The sequence below is a fragment of the Danio rerio genome, chromosome 24, assembly GCF_049306965.1.
Source record: "Danio rerio strain Tuebingen ecotype United States chromosome 24, GRCz12tu, whole genome shotgun sequence".
Taxonomy (NCBI): domain Eukaryota; kingdom Metazoa; phylum Chordata; class Actinopteri; order Cypriniformes; family Danionidae; genus Danio; species Danio rerio.
In genome coordinates, this window is record NC_133199.1 from 30,463,671 (window position 1) to 30,483,363 (window position 19,693).

The 19,693-nt window shown below is 38.6% G+C and overlaps 1 protein-coding gene across 11 annotated transcripts in view; it reads left to right on the top strand.

The window, feature by feature from the left end:
• si:ch211-230g15.5 overlaps positions 1–18,347 on the top strand; it is a 56,721-nt gene extending 38,374 nt beyond the window's left edge. For 5 of the 11 annotated variants that reach the window (XM_073940835.1, XM_073940837.1, XM_021470346.3 and 2 more), the window contains 11 exons: positions 1,790–1,879; positions 1,984–2,133; positions 4,876–5,122; positions 6,543–7,372; positions 8,987–9,146; positions 9,318–9,568; positions 9,663–9,804; positions 10,781–10,895; positions 13,518–13,614; positions 13,691–13,961; positions 17,267–18,347. In XM_073940835.1, coding sequence (XP_073796936.1) covers positions 1,790–1,879; positions 1,984–2,133; positions 4,876–5,122; positions 6,543–7,372; positions 8,987–9,146; positions 9,318–9,568; positions 9,663–9,804; positions 10,781–10,895; positions 13,518–13,614; positions 13,691–13,961; positions 17,267–17,427 — 2,514 coding nt within the window. In that variant the 3' untranslated portion in view covers positions 17,428–18,347. Of the gene's footprint in view, positions 1–1,789; positions 1,880–1,983; positions 2,134–4,655; positions 4,794–4,875; positions 5,123–6,542; positions 7,850–8,986; positions 9,147–9,317; positions 9,569–9,662; positions 9,805–10,780; positions 11,724–11,889; positions 12,077–13,203; positions 13,615–13,690; positions 13,962–17,266 lie in introns of those variants that run through there. The other 6 variants (XM_073940832.1, XM_017353929.4, XM_073940833.1 and 3 more) reach the window with 3 other exon arrangements.
• The last annotated feature ends 1,346 nt before the right edge of the window (positions 18,348–19,693 follow it).

The window sequence follows — 19,693 nt, forward strand, 5'->3', positions numbered from 1 at the left end:
CAAAGATCAGTTAGCATTTCTTCCATATTTCAAATGAAAACATTGTCATTTAGTGGGGCTAGGTTATTTGGCCTAAAATCAAAATCCGGATTATTTGAACATTTTAACTCGATTACCATTAATGAACGATTATTTTAATTATTTATTTTATGTTTTTGCCCTCATAGTTCACTGATAATTTTTGTACAGTAAATATGCTCAAATAATAACATTTTATTTCCCAGAGATGGGTTGTGGCTGGAAGGGCATCCGCTGCGTAAAAACTTGCTGGATAAGTTGGCGGTTCATTCCGCTGTGGCGACCCTGGATTAATAAAGGGATTAAGCCGACAAGAAAATGAATGAGTGAATAAAATGTTAAATAATTGTAAACACACTCTACTACACGTCTACTACCTATGATTATTTATTGAACATCAACGCTGAACAACTGAAATTAAAACACACATTGCCTAAAATGCAGCTCTCAGTGCCGCCCACCGTCGTAACCACTACCAAACCGACCAATCACAAAGCTTGCCCTATGCGTCAATGTGACGTCTAAGTACTTTTTTTGAGAGGTGTGTGCGGGTATGCGCAGGCTGTACTCGTGCCATTGGCATAAGTATATTGTCATACTAATGTAATAAGTATATTTCAGCCTTAACAGAGCAGAGTCATGTGACTCCACACACAGTAGGGAAAGTAATTGAAAAATTTGATTGATTATAGAATGTTGATTTCGATTCATCACCCAGCCCTATCATTTACAGTTTTTTTTTTTTTAGCTACAGAAAATAACAATTGTTTAGAAATACCAAATGTTTTCATTGAAGCTCTCTGCAACTCTCACATGGTCGCTCACTGAAGCTAAGCAGGGCTGCGCCCGGTCAGTAGCTGGATGGGAGAGAACATGGGAAAGCTAGATTGCTGCTTGAAGTGGTGTTAGTGAGACTAGCAGGGACCGCACAACCTGTGGTCTGTGTGGGTCCTAACGCCTCAGTATATTAATGGTGACTAGTGAGCGCCATCTTTCGAATGAGACGTTAAAACTAGGTCCTGAATATTCCCAGGATGACTTTACGAAAAAGAGTAGGGGTTTAACCCAGGCTTGCTGGCCAAGTTTGCCCACTGGCCTCTGTCCATCATGCCCTCCTAACCATCCCCATATCATAATTGGTTTCATTGCTGCTCTCCACCAATCAGCTGGTGTGCGGTCACCCTTCACTGGTTTCAAACATTCATGAGTTATCGAATATCTTCCTTCTATGTTCAACATAAAAAAGAAACCTAAAAAAAGTACATTTTTTAAAAAGTGAAGAGTAAAATGAAAATGGTGAGTAAAAATAAATTTTTGGGGAAACCATCTTTTTAAAAACGCATGGAGATGATAAACTTTTACTCCATTTTGATTAAACTCTGCATTGGTTATAATCAATGGTGTAATCAACTATAATCCTTACGTAACATTGCATATTCTGAGATTTGACTATTGTGGATGCACACATTGCGATATCGATGTTAAATTTATATATTGTGCAGACTTAGTATTTAGTTTATTTATGGCACTAGAGTAACTAGCTTTTAAATAAAAGCATCTGCCAAATGATTCAATGGGAATACTATAATAAAGTAATAATAATAATACTACATTAAGAGAAAAACATCATTAATAAAAGTTTAATACAACACATAACTAATACTTGTATATTTTACAACTTTGCGTCATTGGAATACTTTGTTTCTATTGTTTTTAGTCTTCCTTCAATTAAATAAATCACCTCAAATGATATGTCCATCTCCTCCTCCAGATCAATCTGTCGGGGGATCGACTGGCGCCTTCCTTTTCACCCAGTGAAAGAGTCAGCCAAGCCTCATCTTCACAGCAAACCCCTAAAACAGTGCGTTTTCTACAAAATAAAAGCACCTGCTAGAAAAATCAAAGTCCAGATATACTCACAGTGACGTTCTTCTCTCTTTTTTGTTTTATCTCCTCCCTCATCAGATTTCTCTGCCCAACACTCCAGGATCAACAGCTCTAGTTAGAGGAGGTCAGAGTGCTGTGACGGCAGTGCGCAAAATCTCTCCGCAAACATTGCTTTTGGGCAAGAGTCCGAGCACCAGTCAAGCTCAGATGCTCCTGAGGGCCCAGATGGTAAGACAACCTGTGCCGTATGCTGTTCTGCAGCATTTACAAAGAAAAGTGCCAGCGCCACCTACTGTCAGGGAGACCATTTGAATTTTCATTCAGCGTTTTTTGTGTTTGCTTTCAATTTGTATTGCTATTTTTATAGAGCTTGCACACTGTAGCTATGTTTCCATCCATTTATTTTTTGTGCATTATCGCACAAAAAATGCTCTTGAAAATGTGCATTCAAAACTTAAGCGCTCAACTGAGTAATCTTTTCATCTGATAAAAATGTGCATAAACTACAATGGAAACTCATTTAACTAATAAATTACATTAAATAAGTCATAGCATTTTGTTTTAATGGGTTATGTGATGGGACGGCATTAATGGACAAACCTGTTGACCGACCACATTGTAAAACATCTAAAATGTCATCATAAAACGCCTTTTAGTCAAAGTCCGTCATTAAAGTGGTTTGATAAAATTATTTTCTAGAACTTCTAGAACATTCTAGTCTTGTAGTGGCTGCTCTCACAATAAGCAGTCTAGCACCTCCACATGCCACTACGCTTTCATTGTGTTTAGTCTTTTGAAGCACGAATAATTATTATTATATAAGAAAAAAGGCCCACAGTGGCTTTTACCACAGCAAATTTAGTATTTTTTAATATTTGGCACCATTTTAATCGGAAGTGATAATTTTTTTCTTGTTGACTCATTGAATGTAAACTGTATCCTAATGTTTTTTGTAAAATTCCAGTTTTACTCAAAGGTTTAATTTGTATTTTTGGATGAAAATGTTCTCAAATGTCAATTGAAGAAATAAGATGTCTAAAATATTTGATATTATATAATATAATATATAATATAATCACAATACATTCTTATAATGCATGGTTTAAAGTCTAAATAAAGTATTACCATTCTGTAAAACTTTTATTTTTGTCAAAACTTCAAAGTTGTCTAAACAGTTTGTACTCCCAGAACAATATACACTATATAAGCGAGGGTCTTAAAAAACCTTCAATATACCCTTATTGCAACTGTAGGTTATTATTATTGTTATTATTATTCTTATTATTATTACAGCCTTTGATTTACCTGGAAAGAAGCATGTTGAGAATAAAAATCTCTTTAAGAAGAGTGACTTGGCCAAGATCAACAGTTCACCACTCAAGTGGGTTTAACAAAAAACAGACTACATCATTTATCCATCAATACACACATTAAATGGCATTTATAACTAGTCAGAACATGGTAAGACCAGTGTTTTAGATTGCACCATCATGTAAAATCATTTTAAATGTAGTGAAACCAGTACCATAAGCTGCAGTTTAATAAGCAGGTTATTCCAAGCAAAGGGAGCTGCATATTTAAAAGCCTTATTTCCCTGTGTCTGTATACACTGCTGGAACAGACAAAAAAAAAAAACTCCTGAGACTGAAAGTTGTAACTACAGAGACAGGTTTTTTTTTATTTTTTTACAAATGTAAGTTTGCAGATACAGTTGAGGGCAAAATTATTCGTCCTTCTGTGAAATAATACTATTTTTCAAATATTTCTCAAGTGATATTTAATGGAGCAAGGAAACTTTTACAGTATTTCCTTTAATTTATTTTTTTCTGAAGAAAGTTTTATTTATTTCTGCTAGAATAAAATCGTTTTGTTGTTTTTTTTAAACATTTTAAGGTCAAAATTATTAGCCCCTTTAGCAATATTTTTTTCTAGTCTACAGAACAAACCATCATGATACAATGACTTGCCTAATACCCTAACTTGCCTAATTAACTCAGTTAAGCCATGAAAAATATTTGGTCAAATATTATGTATGGTCATCATCGCAAAGATAAAAGAAATCTGAAAATTAAAACTATTATGTTTGGAAATGTGTCTAAAAAATCTCTCTATTAAACAGAAATTGAGGAAAAATATAAAAGAATTAAAATATAACTGGAGGACTAATAATTCTGTTTAACTGTATGTAAGAAAAAACCTGTCTCTAGTTATAGCCTTCAATCTCAGGAATGTTTTATTATTGTCTGTAGATCAACATGTACTTTACCCATACCCGTAATGCAACAGAAGCATCCCCCCTTTCACACTTGGTTGGAAACTTGCTCGTTTCTCAACTCTAAGTGAATGTGGTTCTAGACGTCTGTCCTTTGACCTACTGCACTGTTTACTCGCAGTCCTTTCTAATATGCTACAGTCTGAAGCGTGTATGTGCTGTGTACACATAAGCAGAGTCTCCAGGTTCTATTTCTTCGGAGCTCCTGCCCTAATGTGACCAGCTGGCTTAAACAAATGGAGGGTTAGTGTGTAGAGGTCTGCGCTAGGTGCTTGCCTGCACGTCTCTGATGGGGACAGATTATACTCGACCACATGAAAAGCTTTTCACTGTGCTGTGAAGTTCACCATCACACCTACACTGCAGAAGCACAACAGGCAGGAAGTAACAGCCTTTTTGCACCACTGGGACTTTTTTTCTATATCTTTTTACCTTCTCTTTTTCAATTCTCTCTTTCTCTGTGCTTGCCATCTGGCAGTTGATTCTAACGTCTGCTGTGCGGCCTGATGTACCTGCCCTCTCCTCCTCCTTCTCCTCTTCCTCCTCCTTCTCCTCCTCCTCCTCCTCTTCTTCCTCCACCCCTTCCTCTTCCTCACCTCGGTTTCCCTCCACACAGGTGAGCTCCATTATATATGCTCAAGTGATAACAGTGGCATTTTTCCAAATGCATGTCATTAATTTTTCTCTTGTTCTTTCAGCTTCAGAGTTTGACCATTCGTCCACCTCCACCGGGAACTCTTACCATCCCTCCAAACCTGCCACTAAAGCCCACAACGTCAAGCCAGCCTCCACCGCTTTCATGCCCAAGGATACCAACCTTCCATCTAAGACCGAGCCAGCCAGCGAATGCTCCAGGGAAGGATGGAGCCACCAAGTCAGAAAGCCCGACATCTCAAACAGCTCAAACGAAAACACCTGTTCGACATCTTACAGTTCCACCACCATGTAAGTGATAACATATACATCTTCTTCTTCTTTGGTCTTAGTCCCGTATGGTTGCATGGTCGGCTCTTTGGAACAAGTCCTCCATTTAGACTTGTCCATATGATAACGACTTTTTTTTTTTACACATTCCGGCTGGCCTGTCGTAATGACATATACATACATGTCAATAATGGATTACTCAGATTTACTAATACTGTACACTACTGTTAAGATTGTAAGATTTTTGAAAGTATGATTTTTTGAAGAAAGTTCCCAAAAGCTGCTTCAAAAAATTTATATATTTTTTCTCCATATATAACCTTATAACCAATAATACATTTTATTTAGAAGCAGATGACCGAGATGTAGGCTGATAAATAAAATCATTATATGAATTTTTCTGTGCTTGATTACAAGACTAAGCACAAATACAGTAAATGGATGTTTTTATTTTAAAGCAGGGGCTCCAAACTCTGAGGGAGGGCTGGAGTCCTGTATATTTTAGTTCCAACCCCAAATAAACACACCTGAACCAGCTAATCAAGCTCTTTCTAGGTATACTATACACTTCCAGAGAGGTGTGTTGAAGGAAGTTGGAGCTAAACTATGCAGGACACCTGCCCTCCAGAAACGAGTTTGGACACCCCTGTTTAAAGCCTTAATAGCACAAAAAGGGAAACTGCAGGAGAACATCACAAACTTTCTTTTGCTAAAATCGTTTACAAATTGCAATTCTGAAGGCCTTAGCAGACAAAATGCACAACATTTGAAGCGAAGGGTTGAAACTGGTGTCGTGACCCGGGTGGGAGTGAGGTTTAGAGAGGTAAGTATTCTAATTTGAACAGGGTGAGTCAGAGCTGTAAGGTTAACTGCTCTGCTTGTTTGTGGTAAATTGTGTTGTTTATTATGGAGTTTTTTTAGTTAGTGAATTGTCAGTGTCGACTTTAGTGTTTAAGGGTGTTTTCTTGCGATGCACCTTCGTAGTTTGCAATGCATTAAAGCATTGTTTTCCAGCCGTACCCAAGCTTCATTCTTGAAATTCATAGTCTGTCTAATGTGATGTATATAAACTATATAGTATACTATAACCAGGGATACAATCAGCCAGAGTTCCATTGGCAGTTTCCCGCACGTTAATTCTGACCGATCGCAGTATCAATACCATTCGGCCAATGAGTGATGTGGATTTTGTCACATGACTGCATTTTGGTTGTTTTCAACTGGTTCAGACCAAAGTAATCAGTTGCAAAGCAATCAGACCTTGGTCCGGACCAAATGAATAGGTGTGGAAACCAAAACAGATGTGAAAGCACCCTTACACTCCTTTTATAGTGCTTTTATGGAATTGGAGTCTTGTGCTAATGTGATTGTTAAGTCAACCTGGCCCTTAGTGTGAGAAAATCCACCCAAATCTTCTCTCTTTATTTCTTTGTTTCTCCAGCCCTGTATGCACCTGCACAGGCCCATGCCTTAGCGAAGCAGAAGCTGAACAGCAGCAGTCTCAAGAGGCCCCACAGCCAGATCAGCATCCCCCAGCACCCCTTCAATCAGAGACACACACCCCCCAACTCTCCCCCCGCCACACCAAAGAAGCCTCTTCCAGAGTTAAAGCGCTGCCCATCCACCCAGGCATCCCAAAGCATATCGCCACAGAGCGCTTCAGTGTCCATCACGGTTCCCTCACCTGCAAGGGCTCACCTCACACCCCCAACCCTGACTTTGCCCTTGAGGTCTTCCTCACCCGGTGGCTCCTTACTGGCTACAAAACAGCTGCTGAGGATTGCATTGTCCTCTGCATCAGCCCAGTGCACCAACGGCCAATCGAAGACAGCCACTGTGTCCCCTCCCCATGATCTTATCCAGTCCAAACCGCTCCTCTCACCTGTGCTTGCCAAACCAGAGTGCCCTACCCAGCCGCTCCTGACTCCAAATACTTGTCCACAGCTGGTGCAGCTATCGCCCTCCAGACAAACCACAGCGGCAACTCCTCTCATCACCACCCCTCCACTAGCGTCTCCTCAAAGGGCATCCCCTCCGTCTCCAGTGCTGCCCCTTGTGTCTACCAGCAGCATTCTTGCACCGCCACAGTCCCCTTTGACCTCACAGAGTCCCACACAAACCACAGAAACATCGAAAGAGCCAAAAGACAGAAAGGAAGAACAAAAGCAGGGAACTGTACCGGAACAGACTCCTCAAGATCTGAAATGTCCAGCACCCCAAAAGAAAATGACGCAAGCTGTGGATCAGCTGCCAAGCGAAGCTTCCGAGAAGGTAATTAAAAGATGTGCAAACCTCGACGCTCTTATGTTCCATTTCAAAGGAGCTAACCTTTAGGAGCTAGCTAATATGGGCTGTATAATGGTCAGTGACATTTAGTATGTGTTCACACTTGGCAGGTTTGGTTTGATTATAATGGAGCGATTGCTCTATTAGTCTGGCTCATTTGAATAAGTGAACATAGAGGGCTGAAAAGACAGGTCTTGGTCCACTTCTAAACCAAAAAAGACATGATGCTACAAGATCCGAACAAGAAAAGAAAAATGCTCAACCATACCTATTTATTACTTGCTAAAGTTACAATGTTGCTCATTGTTTCCTTGCAGAAGATCTTTATTAGTGTGACTGGTTTAACTTCGTTAGATATTACGAGCTCTTCATAATTTGTCATCTAATTCGTACAAATATCATTATGTAATGTAATTTGTGCATTTATATAGTACAATTATTGTGTAAAACCATACACCCAAAGTGCTTCACAATCATGAGGGGGGTCTCTCCAAACCCCCATCAGTGTGCAGCATCCACTTGGATGATGCGACGGCAGCCACAGGACAACTGTGCCAGTAGAGAGAAGGTGATAGAGCCAATTCAGTGGATGGGGATTATTGGGAGGCCATGATGGGTAAGGGTCAAAAGGGAGAATTTGGCTAGGACACCAGGTTTACATCGCTACTCTTTACGAGAAGTGCCTTAAGATTTTTAAGGACCAAAGACCTTAATGACCTTGGTTTAACATCTTATCCGAAAGACGGCGCTCACTGACAGTATAGTGTCCCCTTCACTTTACTGGGGTATTAGGACTCACACAAACCACAGGTTTAGCACCCCCTGCTGACCTCTCTAACACCACTTCCAACATCAACCTAGCTGCTGGGTGATATGGCTGTGGCAAATCACATATGTACGCAAAACAGCATGTCCAGCTCACACAATCAGTGCGGAATGTGTGTGTGTGTGTGTGTGTGTATGTGTGTATATATATATATATTTTTTTTTTTTTTCTTAACCAAACATACCAATGGGACTTTTCAACTGCTGTACGTTAAGGTTGGGTATGGTATGGCATGGCACATCTCACTTTGGTTTGGTATTCCTCAGCTCTTAAAGAGGGATGGATTATTGCTATAGTTGTGATGCTTCTACTGCCATAACATCATCATAAATGTGACTTAAACACACAACACAAACCAACACACAACACAGTGGCAATGGATGTCACAGATGAAATTGTGTTCTTGAGCAGTGTTCACTGCTAAATTTATTAATATATTGGGTTTGGTGTCGCAGTTCAAGGTAGTTATGATTTTCTTTGACCAATCGGGATCAGCAGTGTGTGTACGCCATGTTGTGGCGTACACACCGAACCTCACTGGAGGAGGTACTAAAAAAAGTACCAGGTAATAGGTACAAAATGCAGTGGAAATATCCAAAGGTGAGCCATACCAATCAGAACCCCGCCGTACCATTCAGTGGAAAAGCACCTCGATAGAACCAAACTCCCTGTGTGAATATATACATCGAGAAATCCAATAAAAAATATACTATAGAAATATCTTGATTCTACAATAACACTGTTTTGCAGTAATGCTGAAATATGCGTTTTAGGTCTTGAACAAGATTATAGTCTGCACGGAAAATTCGAGGACTGATGGCCAAATAAAGACTTCACAGAAGAATGAGACACATTCTCCCTCAGTCGCACCATGGCCAGCGGAGAAAGACGACCAGTGTGAGGAAACATCCACCCAGTCAGACAATCACTCAGGTACACAAAGTCGAATACTCTTTGGTAGCGGTCAGTTTAAGTGGAGGCTTTTGCTCAAGTCTTTTGCTTTTAATATTTCCTCAATTGTCAAGTTAATCTTGTTTAAGGAGAATTGCTGTCATATAAATGTACTCACCGTTGGTAATATCATACCTATCTCTATCATTCTAGCAATTTCCAGCCTCTCGTCTGACATGTCACCCATCCAGTCCTCCATCGCTCAGCCGTTAGATATGTCCCCTGTGGATAGCTGCTTTCCTCCTAAGTTTCATCCGGTGCTGGAAAGACCACTAGTTCAGTCTTCCACCCTCAGTCAGATGAAGGACACAGAAGGTCAGCAAGCATCAGGAGCACCCAAACCTTTGGTCCTCACACACCTGGTGGAGGGATTTATCATACAGGAGGGACTGGAGCCATTCCCGGTAAACAAAATATCTGTCAGCCACGATAATGCTTCTTGGATGCCAAATCCGCATGTTTAAACTATAATAATATTTCACAATATTAATTTTTTAGGTGAGCAGGTCGTCTCTGATGGTGGGTCCTGTCCAGGACTCTGGGGTTAATGGAGTAAAGGAACCAGGACTCATCCCTTCCGGTTCAGAACATCCAGAGGACTCCACAGACTCAGATGATGAGGATGGGGTTGCAAACAGTAGTAAGTAAAACACACTTCATTAAACCAGAATTTGCTGTTTATTGCAGCATCTACAGTTCAAATCACATAGTAATAAATCATAAACTAAACAATATATGATGATAATTAGGGGGTTGTAAAATTAGCAAAGCAGTAAAGGACCACATCACATGCAAGACGTCATTGTTATATTCCAAGTCTTTCATTCATTAATGATGAGGATGTAACTGTTAATTGTAATAATCTTGTCCATTTTTTATTTTTTATAATACAAGAAAGCTAATATTAGCATAGCAGTGCACAAGGTATTCTAAGAGACGCCTTAGCATTGTCAGTCACAAGTTTTTGGATATAGGCTAAAAATGTTTGTTTTAGTAGTGTAAATTCGATAAGCACACCAATTAAAAAGCATTAGCAATGAATAACAAATTAATAATGCAGCGTGTGCATTTTTGTTGCTGCAAACAAGGTTTTGATCAGAATATTTTAGCATTAGCATAGCTGCAAACAAAGCTTAGGTCAAAATATTGCAGCGTGTGCATTTTTATAGCTGCAAACTAGGCTTTAATCAGAATATTTTAGCATTAGCATAGCTGCAAACAATGTTTTAGGTCAAAATATTTCAGCATGTGCATTTTTATGGTTGCAAACAAGGTTTTAGATCAGAATATTTTAGCATTAGCATAGCTGCAAACAATGCTTTAGGTCAGAATATTGCAACATTTGCAAAAGAAGTGTTTTGATCAGAATATTACATTGTTAGCAATAGCATAGCTATAAACAAAGCTTTGATCAGAATAGTGTAGCATAAGCATAACTACAATTTTTTTTTATGAAACATCATAGAGGAATAGACTATTTAGCCTTGTAGCCGTAGCATAAACAACCACATACAAGGTTAGTAAATAAAACTTGACATTTAGTACAGAATTTTATTCAATCTAAAGTCTTGACAAAATGAAAGATTACGAATGCTCTTCTATCTTTCTCCCTATAGATGGTGTCGGACGGGCACACAAGCTTGTTCTGCAGTGCCAGTTTTGCAAGAGGAAAGGCACAGCCCAAACATTCCCCCGCTCCAAACGCTTCTGTTCCAAATCCTGCGCCAAGAGGTACACCGCCCTTACATGACATAAATAAAACCCTGACAGAGAGTTAAATAAACTGCCCATTAATATGACTGGCACTATAATGAATGGTTGTCTTACATGATTTCTGTGCACAAACAAAAGCAACATAGCAAATGTTTGTTACTCGTGGAGTCAGAAACCACTCCAGGAAGGGCCTGAGCTTGAATTCCTGCATGTATCTGAAACAGTTAATTGTAACAGCTTGTCAGGGTTACTCAGATGGAGACTTTGTGTGCTGATGAAACGGATATTTGCAGCAGCAGCTTAACATACATGCATGTCTACGTTGACCGCAAAAAAGAGTGTTTAGACACCTCATAACTATTTGAATGCTAAAGCATTATAACAACTATAAGACTATAAGATAAGAAGATACAAATTTATTTATTAAAAACAGAAAACAAAAATATTTTTAGGTAAAAAAAAAAAAAAAAAAGAGTTGTTCCAAACCTAAATTGATGTCCCCTACCCCTAACCTAAAAGTCTTTTTTGTTTTGCACAAAAGGGGATGTTTTAAGCAATGTAAGTTGCTTTAAAAAGTAATAGATTACAAATTACTGACTACTACTGGACAATTGTAATCTGATTAAAGTACTATTTACTTAACGTAAAAAGTAATCAGATTACTAGTTACTTTACTTTGAAGTTACTTTTAAAGCATATAAAATATATCTACAAAAATACAAAATAAACTGCAGTTGTTTCAGTAATATTCACTGAAAAACATTACAATGGGTGGATCCCAACAGCTTGACATATTCAAAAGACTAAAAGAGATCATTCAGTCTGCGCCAATAACCTAGAGCACAGGTGTCAAATCCAGTTCCTGGAGGGCCGCAGCTATGCACAGTTTAGTTTCAACCCTAATTAAACACACCTGATCAAACTAATTAAGTCTTTCAGGCTTGTTTGAACTTACAGGTAAGTGTGTTAAAGCAGGGTTTGAACTAAACTGTGCAGAGCTGCAGCCCTCTAGGAACTAGATTTGACACCTGTGACCTAGAGGTTAAGTGTGCTGACATGTAGCACTATGGTGCTCACGGCGAACCAAGTTCGATTCTCGGCTTGAGGTCCTTTGCCGACCCTTTCCCTCTCTCTTATCCCAAGACTTTTTTGTCTGTAACCTCCACTGTCCTTTCCAATTAAAGGTGAAGAACCTCTACAAAATAATTATAAAAAAAAAGATAATTTGACCAAAACTTAAAATTATTTCGTCATTCGCGTGTTCCAAACCTGTTTGTCTTTTTTTTTTTAACACAAAAGGAAGACATTTAAAACAAAACTAGATACCTGTAACCATTGACATCCATAGTATACAAAAGCACTGCATTGTTTGGGTGTTCTGCGTTTGTCTGAGGTAATTAGTCTACCGAAATGTGTATATTCCATACAAAGTATAAAGCTGACCGGTCTGTTCTTGTCATGTGACTCACGGTTTTCAGCCGGCTGCGCCTGGAAAATGTGAGTACACGCAACATGCGCTCCTGATATGTGCGTGCAAGCTGCATGCCTCCATTGGATATAACAAATTTGTGCGCACAAAAGACGCAATATGTGAACAGCCCCATAAGCAGCTACGTCTGTATTTCCACTTGAAGAAGCAACCACTCTCGTCAGCAACCATTTCAGCTAACGTTCTCCAGCTATTTAAAAACACATGATTATTAACTGTTGTTGCAGCGGAAAGCATTATTTAAAAGAAGCAATTTTTTCTTCTAAAAACTGTATTTGTAAAGCAAATACATTGACATTAGTAACTGAAATCATATTACACAAATTTAAAAAGTAATTCATTACATTACTGCGTTCCCCAAAAATGTAATAAGAAAACAGCAACCAGAGCCACGTCACCCTGCAGCCCAACACCGGTTACTCACTGAAGCACCTGGTCAGTACCTGGATGGGAGACTACATGGGAAAGCTAGATTGCTGTTGTAAGTGGTGTTAGAAAGGCCACCAGGCAGCACTCAACCTGTGGTCTTAATGCCCCAGTCAAGAGAAGAAGACACTATACTGTCAGTGAGCGCCATGTTTCGGATAAAAAGTTAAACCGAGGTCCTGACTCAATATGGTTATTAAAAATCCCATGGTACTTCTTGTAGAGAGTAGGGGTCTAACCCTGGTGTCCTGGCCAAATTCCCTCCATTGGCCCTTACCCATCCCAGCCTCCCAATCATCCCCATCCACCGAATTGTGTACATCACTGTCTCTCCACTCCACTCCACCTATATCTGGTATGTGGCGAGCGTACTGGCTCCATTGTCCTGTTTCTGCTGTCGCATCATCCAAGTGGATGCTGCACACTGGTGGTGGTGTTGAGAGACCCTGTGTCATGATTGTGAAGCACTTTGGGTGGATGGCCATATACGATAAATGCGCTATATAAATACACATTACATTACAGTAATGTGTTACTGTGGAACGAGTTACACCCAATTCGACACACACTCCGAGACAGACAGACTTAGCTGTGACAGGATGTGGTCATGGTTTGTGATAAACATCAACCCTTGACACGCATTATGAGCTGCGAGGCTGATTCTGGTCAGTGTATTGGGTTATTGATAAAGACGACCTTTGTTTGCCTCTTTGATCTTTTTGCAGGTTCAGTTACACCAAGCGTTTCCGTGCACTCAGGCGCTGTGTAAGCGAGGGGGGCCATCGCTCTGAACTCAATGGCGCAGAAGACAGTTTCCACCAGGTTTGTCTATGCTCTGTAAACGGTGTCTGTTTTTAAGATCTGGGTTCATTATTAACTCTACTTACTAACTTTTTAGGCCAAACATGGGGCCACGGAGCAGTGGAGGATCCTTCAGCAGCCGCCACAGGAGGGTGAAGACGGGACGAGCGCTCCCATGAAGACCAGGCTCCGCAGACACACAGAACAGGAGCGGGAGAGAGAGATCAGAGTCAGACACACAGTGGAGGAAACCAGAAGTGCTCCCACCTCACCCATAGACCCTGTGTCTCCCACAGACATCACGCCCTACCCCAAACCAGCCCAGTGGACAGTGGATCAAGTGTCGAGCTTTATATCCAAATTACCAGGTAAAGTTCTGTCTTTCTGGGTTCTTTTTTTCTTTCTTTCTACCTCTTTCCTTCCTTATGGTCTTATTTACTTCCTTCCTAACTTATTCACTTTATTTACTTCCGTCCTCCTTACTTATTTACTTTTTCCTTCCCTGTTTATTTTTATTTACTTCCTTTCTTACTTATGTACTTCCTTATATTCTTACTTCCTTTCTTCCTTACTTAAGTATTTACGTTATTTACATCCTTCCATACTTTCTTCATTTCTTCTTTACTTTATTTTCTTCCTTACTTTCTTCCTTCCTTATTTACTTAATTTGCTTCCTTGTTTACTTCTATTCTTCCTTCTATGCTTACTTTCTGTCTTACTTCCTTTCTTCCTTATTTACTTATTTAGTTTATTTATTTCCTTCCTTTCTAACTTACTTATTTACTTCCTTTTTTACTTCTTTACTTCCTTACCTCCTTTCTTCCTTTCTTATTTACTTTATTTACTTCCTTACTTTCTTCCTTATTTACTTATGGTTTTCCTTCTATTCTTCCCTTCTTCCTCTCTTCTTTACTTCCTTCTTTCCTTACTTATTTACTTTATTTACTTCCTACCTTACTTATTTACTTCCTTTCTTTCTTTCTTTCTTCCGTCCTTCCTTCCTTACTGATTTACTTTTAATTCCTTCCTTCCTTCCTTCCTTCCTTATGTATTTACTTTATTTACATCCTTTCTTACTTTCTTCCTTCTTTCCTTATTTACTTCCTTTCTTCTGTCCTTATTTACTTTATTTCTTACTTTCCTTCCTAATGTATTTACTTCCTTCTTTACTGTCTTCCTTACTTTTTCCTTATTTACTTCCTAACTTCTTTACTAACTTTATTCGTTACGTTGTTCCTTCTTTATTTCCTTCCTTTCTTACTAACTTATCTATTACCTTTATTCATTTCCTTTTTTTCTTACTATCTCCCTTCCTTCCTTATTTACTTCCTTCCTTACTTTCTTGCTTCCTTACTTACTTATTCACTTTATTTACCTCTGTCCTTACTTTCTCCCTTCTTATTTACTTCATTCCTTCCTTACTGTCTTCTTTCCTTCCTTCCTTCTTTACTTACTTTTTTTCTTTACTTATTTAATTTTTACTTCCTTCTTTATTCACTTACTTCCTTTCTAACTTATTCACTTTATTTATTTCCTTCCCTCCTTACTGTCTTCCTTCCTTATTTAGTTCCTTTCTTTCTAACTTATTCACTTTATTTATTTACATCCTTCCTTACTTTCTTCGTCCCTTCTTTCCTTCATTTTTTACTTACTTACTTAATTTACTTCCTTCCTTTCTTTCTTATTTTCTTCCTTATTTACTTCCTTTCTTTCTTCTTTTCTTCCTCATTTACTTCCTTCCTTACTTCTTACTTTCTTCCTTCCTCACCTATTTACATTATTTATTTCCTTTCTTAATTAAAGGGATAGTTCACCTAAAATCTTGTTAATTAATTACTCACCCTCATGCTGTTCCAAACCCATAACAGTTTGGTTCATCTTCCCATCACAAATAAAGATATTTTTAATTAAATTTGAGAGCTCGTCAAAACAGCCATGTGATCCAGTGGTTCAACCAGAATTTTAAGAAGCTACAAGAATAATTTTCTGTGCATAAATCAAAGACTTTATCAAACAATTTCTTCTTTTCATCATCAGTTTAGTTCACATGTTTATAAAAACAATACACTTTGCACTGCAAACATATATTACTGATATCTTTATTTATTCTGGTTTGAATCAGTAAGGCGCCTTTAGGACTAGTGCGTTTAAATCTGATGCGATTACTCAATTTAAAACAGCATTTTAGATTGAAATCGCTCCACATCCAGACTGGCATTTTTATTGCATTTCAGAAAAACAATATCAGAATACAGCCTAAAATGCATGATACATGAACATTCAAACTCACTGGACATCTCAGTGCATGTACACGGGAGTGGAACACCAGCATTTTCTAACAAAACTTGCTATTTAGCAGTTTCAAATGGATTTTTTTCCATGGTAGTGTGTAATTCCAGGCGTAATATTAACAAAACATAGGAGTTTTAAAATGAAAATGTATTGGTGTAAATAGCACTTAAGGCTGAGTAAAAAAGGCAGAGCAAGTCATCTTCTCTGCTGAAATCTTCAGATATGTTTACAGAGATGGTTTTATGTACTGTATGCGTCTTCCTTCCCTTGTAAAAAAGGTGTGGGCGCAGTCAGGTTATAAGTCAGCCGCTTGACGCATATGGTAGTGCTCTCATGAACACGTGTCCTAGTCCAATGCTAAAAAAAAAAACATTTCTTAAATTTATTTTTGTTTTTTTGCACACTAAAGGGTTCTTGTAGCTTTATAAAACTACGACTGAACCACTGATGACACATTTTGAAGATGCTCTTGGTAATATTCTGTGCTTTGAAGGTTTTATAAACAGACAGTAGCTGTTTATGGAAACTCAAAACACTCTTGGATTTCATCAGAAATATTTTTGTGTTGGAAAGATGAACTGTCCATCCATCCATCCATCCATCCATCCATTCATCCATCCATCCATCTATCATTCTATCTATCTATCTATCTATCTATCTATCTATCTATCTATCTATCTATCTGTCTGTCTGTCTGTCTGTCTGTCTGTCTGTCTGTCTGTCTGTCTGTCTGTCTGTCTGTCTGTCTGTCTGTCTGTCTGTCTGTCTGTCTATCTATTTGTCTGTCTATTGTTTTATCTATTTATCTGTCTTTCCGTCTACCTATTGTTCTTTCATTATTTCCATCCATCTATGCATCCATCGTTCTATCTGTCGTTCTTTCTATCGTTCTTTCTATCCATCCATCCATCCATCCATCCACTGTTATATCCATCTATCGTTCATTCTTTCATTCTATCTAATGTTCTTTCTTCTCTCTATCTGCCTGTCTGTCGTTTTATCTATCTATCTATCTATCTATCTATCTATCTATCTATCCATCCATCCATCCATCCATCCATCCATCCATCCATCCATCCATCCATCCATCCATCCATCCATCCATCCATCCATCCAATTTAATAGCTCTATCTTTCTTTCCATCTATATCTGTCTATCGTTCTTCTTTCATTTCTTCTTTCTAACTGTCTATCTATACCTATTGATAGTTCTTTCTTCTATTTACTGTTCTTTCTACTTTCTGTAGTCTGTTTGTCTATCTATCTATTTATCTATCTATTCTTTAGCATGACATTTTAAGTATAACATCAAAGTTTCTTTATTTTTTTGTTTGATAGCATGTCATATGTTTTAACTTTAACACTGTTCGGATTTTTCTCAGGGTGTCAAGACATCGCAGAATCGTTCCGAGCCCAAGAGATCGACGGGCAGGCCTTGCTTCTGCTGACTGAAGACCATTTGATGAGTGCCATGAATGTCAAACTCGGCCCGGCTCTCAAAATATGCGCCCGCATCAACTCCCTGAGGGAAGGCGGAAGATAAAGAGAAAAGAAACAGAGACACAAACGAAGCTAGGTATACCCTTGTGGACCATAAGAGCACTTGCCAATAGAATAGAGCCATTTTGTGCACTTTAATCTTCAGAGATTTATGCGATAATTTCATTGTTATGAGAAAGCTTACATGTATTCGCTCGAACTAAACTAGCAAAACCTTAAAAGTTCTTGTAAAGTTAGCCTCTGTCTGAAAGCATGGTAGCAATATAATGGTCTCAGTCTGTGAGCGTTTTACAGGATGTGTATTTAGTAGGAAGGAACTGTTAGCGTCTCTTTTTTGTTTTGTATGGGTAATCTCGATCAGGGTCAATGATTTTATATTTTTGACTGAGAGCAAAGGAGATCACTTCCTGTGTCATTGCGGAGAGGTTCGACAAGAACGGAAGTGCTGTTATTGTGTGCATGTCCCATTGTATATATTTTCCTATCGTATTCCATATGTATACATGTATAACAATGCAGTGTTCTGTGTGTATAAATTACAACAACAACAACAACAAAAAAAAAAAAACGTTTTGTGAAGGATTTGTAATATTTAATATATTTGTCTTCTAAGGCTATAGAAAGTACAAATGCGAATCATTTCGAGTTTATAAACATTTTTAAATATGACGTTTGAGATACTGACATCAATGACATTTTGTAAAAATCTCCGCAGTGGTACTGTGTAAATCAGACAAGCTGTCAAAGACTCAAGACGAGAAGAAGGTACCCGAAGGCAATCGTTTTCAATCAAAGCAGTGAAAAGGTGCCTTTTCTATGAGACCTTAAGAAACTACTGTAGGCATTTTGCTGAGGCAAACTATGTACTAGATTGTGTCATCAAGTGTTGTTTCTCATTGTTACATTATCTTTCTTGTGCCACTTTTGATTATTTAATTAAACCAACTACATTTTGTTACGAAACCTTTATTGGCATTCATTTATTGTACCACTATTTTCTTTTTTGGAGGTGTTTTACCCGTAAGTTGTGGTTTACCATGGTATATTTATACACTCACCGGCCACTTTATTAGGTACACCTGTCCAACTTCTCGTTAACGCAAATTTCTAATCAGCCAATCACATGGCAGCATCTCAATGCATTTGGGCATGTAGACATGGTCAACACGATCTGCTGCAGTTCAAACCGAGCATCAGAATGGAGAAGAAAGGTGATTTAAGTGACTTGAACGTGGCATGGTTGTTCATGTCAGACAAGCTGGTCTGAGTATTTCAGAAACTGCTGATCTACAGGGATTTTCACACACACAACCATCTCTAGAGTTTACAGAGAAAGGTCTGAAAAGGAGAAAATATCCAGTGAGCGGCAGTTCTGTGGGCACAAATGCCTTGTTGATGCCAGAGGTCAGAGGAGAATGGCCAGACTGGTTTGAGCTGATAGGAAGGCAACAGTGACTCAAATAACCACTCGTTACAACCGAGGTCTGCAGAAGAGCATTTTCTGAATGCACAACACGTCCAACTTTGAGGCGCATGGGCTACAGCAGTAGAAGACCACACCAGGTGCCACTCCTGTCAGCTAAGAACAGGAAACAGGCAACAATTCGCACAGGCTCAAAAATTGGGCAATAAAAGATTGGAAAATCGTTGCCTGGTCTGATGAGTCTCGATTTCTGTTGTGAAATTCGGATGGTAGGGTTAGAATTTGGCGTCAACAACATGATAGCATTGATCCATCCTGTCTTGTATCAACAGTTAAGAGTGGTGGTGTAATGGAGTAGGGGAGATTGTCTTGGCACACTTTGGGCCCATTAGTACCAATTGAGCATCGTGTCAAGGCCACAGCCTACCTGAGCATTGTTGTTGACCATGTCCATCCCTTTATGACCACAGTGTACCCATCTTCTGATGGCTACTTTCAGCAGGATAACAAGCCATGTCATAAAGCGCGAATCATCTCAGACTGGTTTCTTGAACATGGAAATAAGTTCACTGTATTCAGATGGCCTAAACAGTCACCAGAGCTTAAGCTTTGGCAAGAGGCACTAGTAAAGTGTACCTAATAAAGTGGCCAGTGAGTGTAATCTATTATAAAAAAAATTTGGCCCATAAAAATATAAATTGTATATTCCATAATGAATCATTTGATTTATTAATGGTGAAAATTTATATTTTTTATTACAGTTGTTGCAAAAGAACTAAGATAAACCTTAAGATTGCATTGTAGATGTTAAAACTGTATGTTAGAAAGACTTTTATTTTGAGTTCGGAAGAAATGTCACGAGTTGTTTACACAACAAAACTAAAAT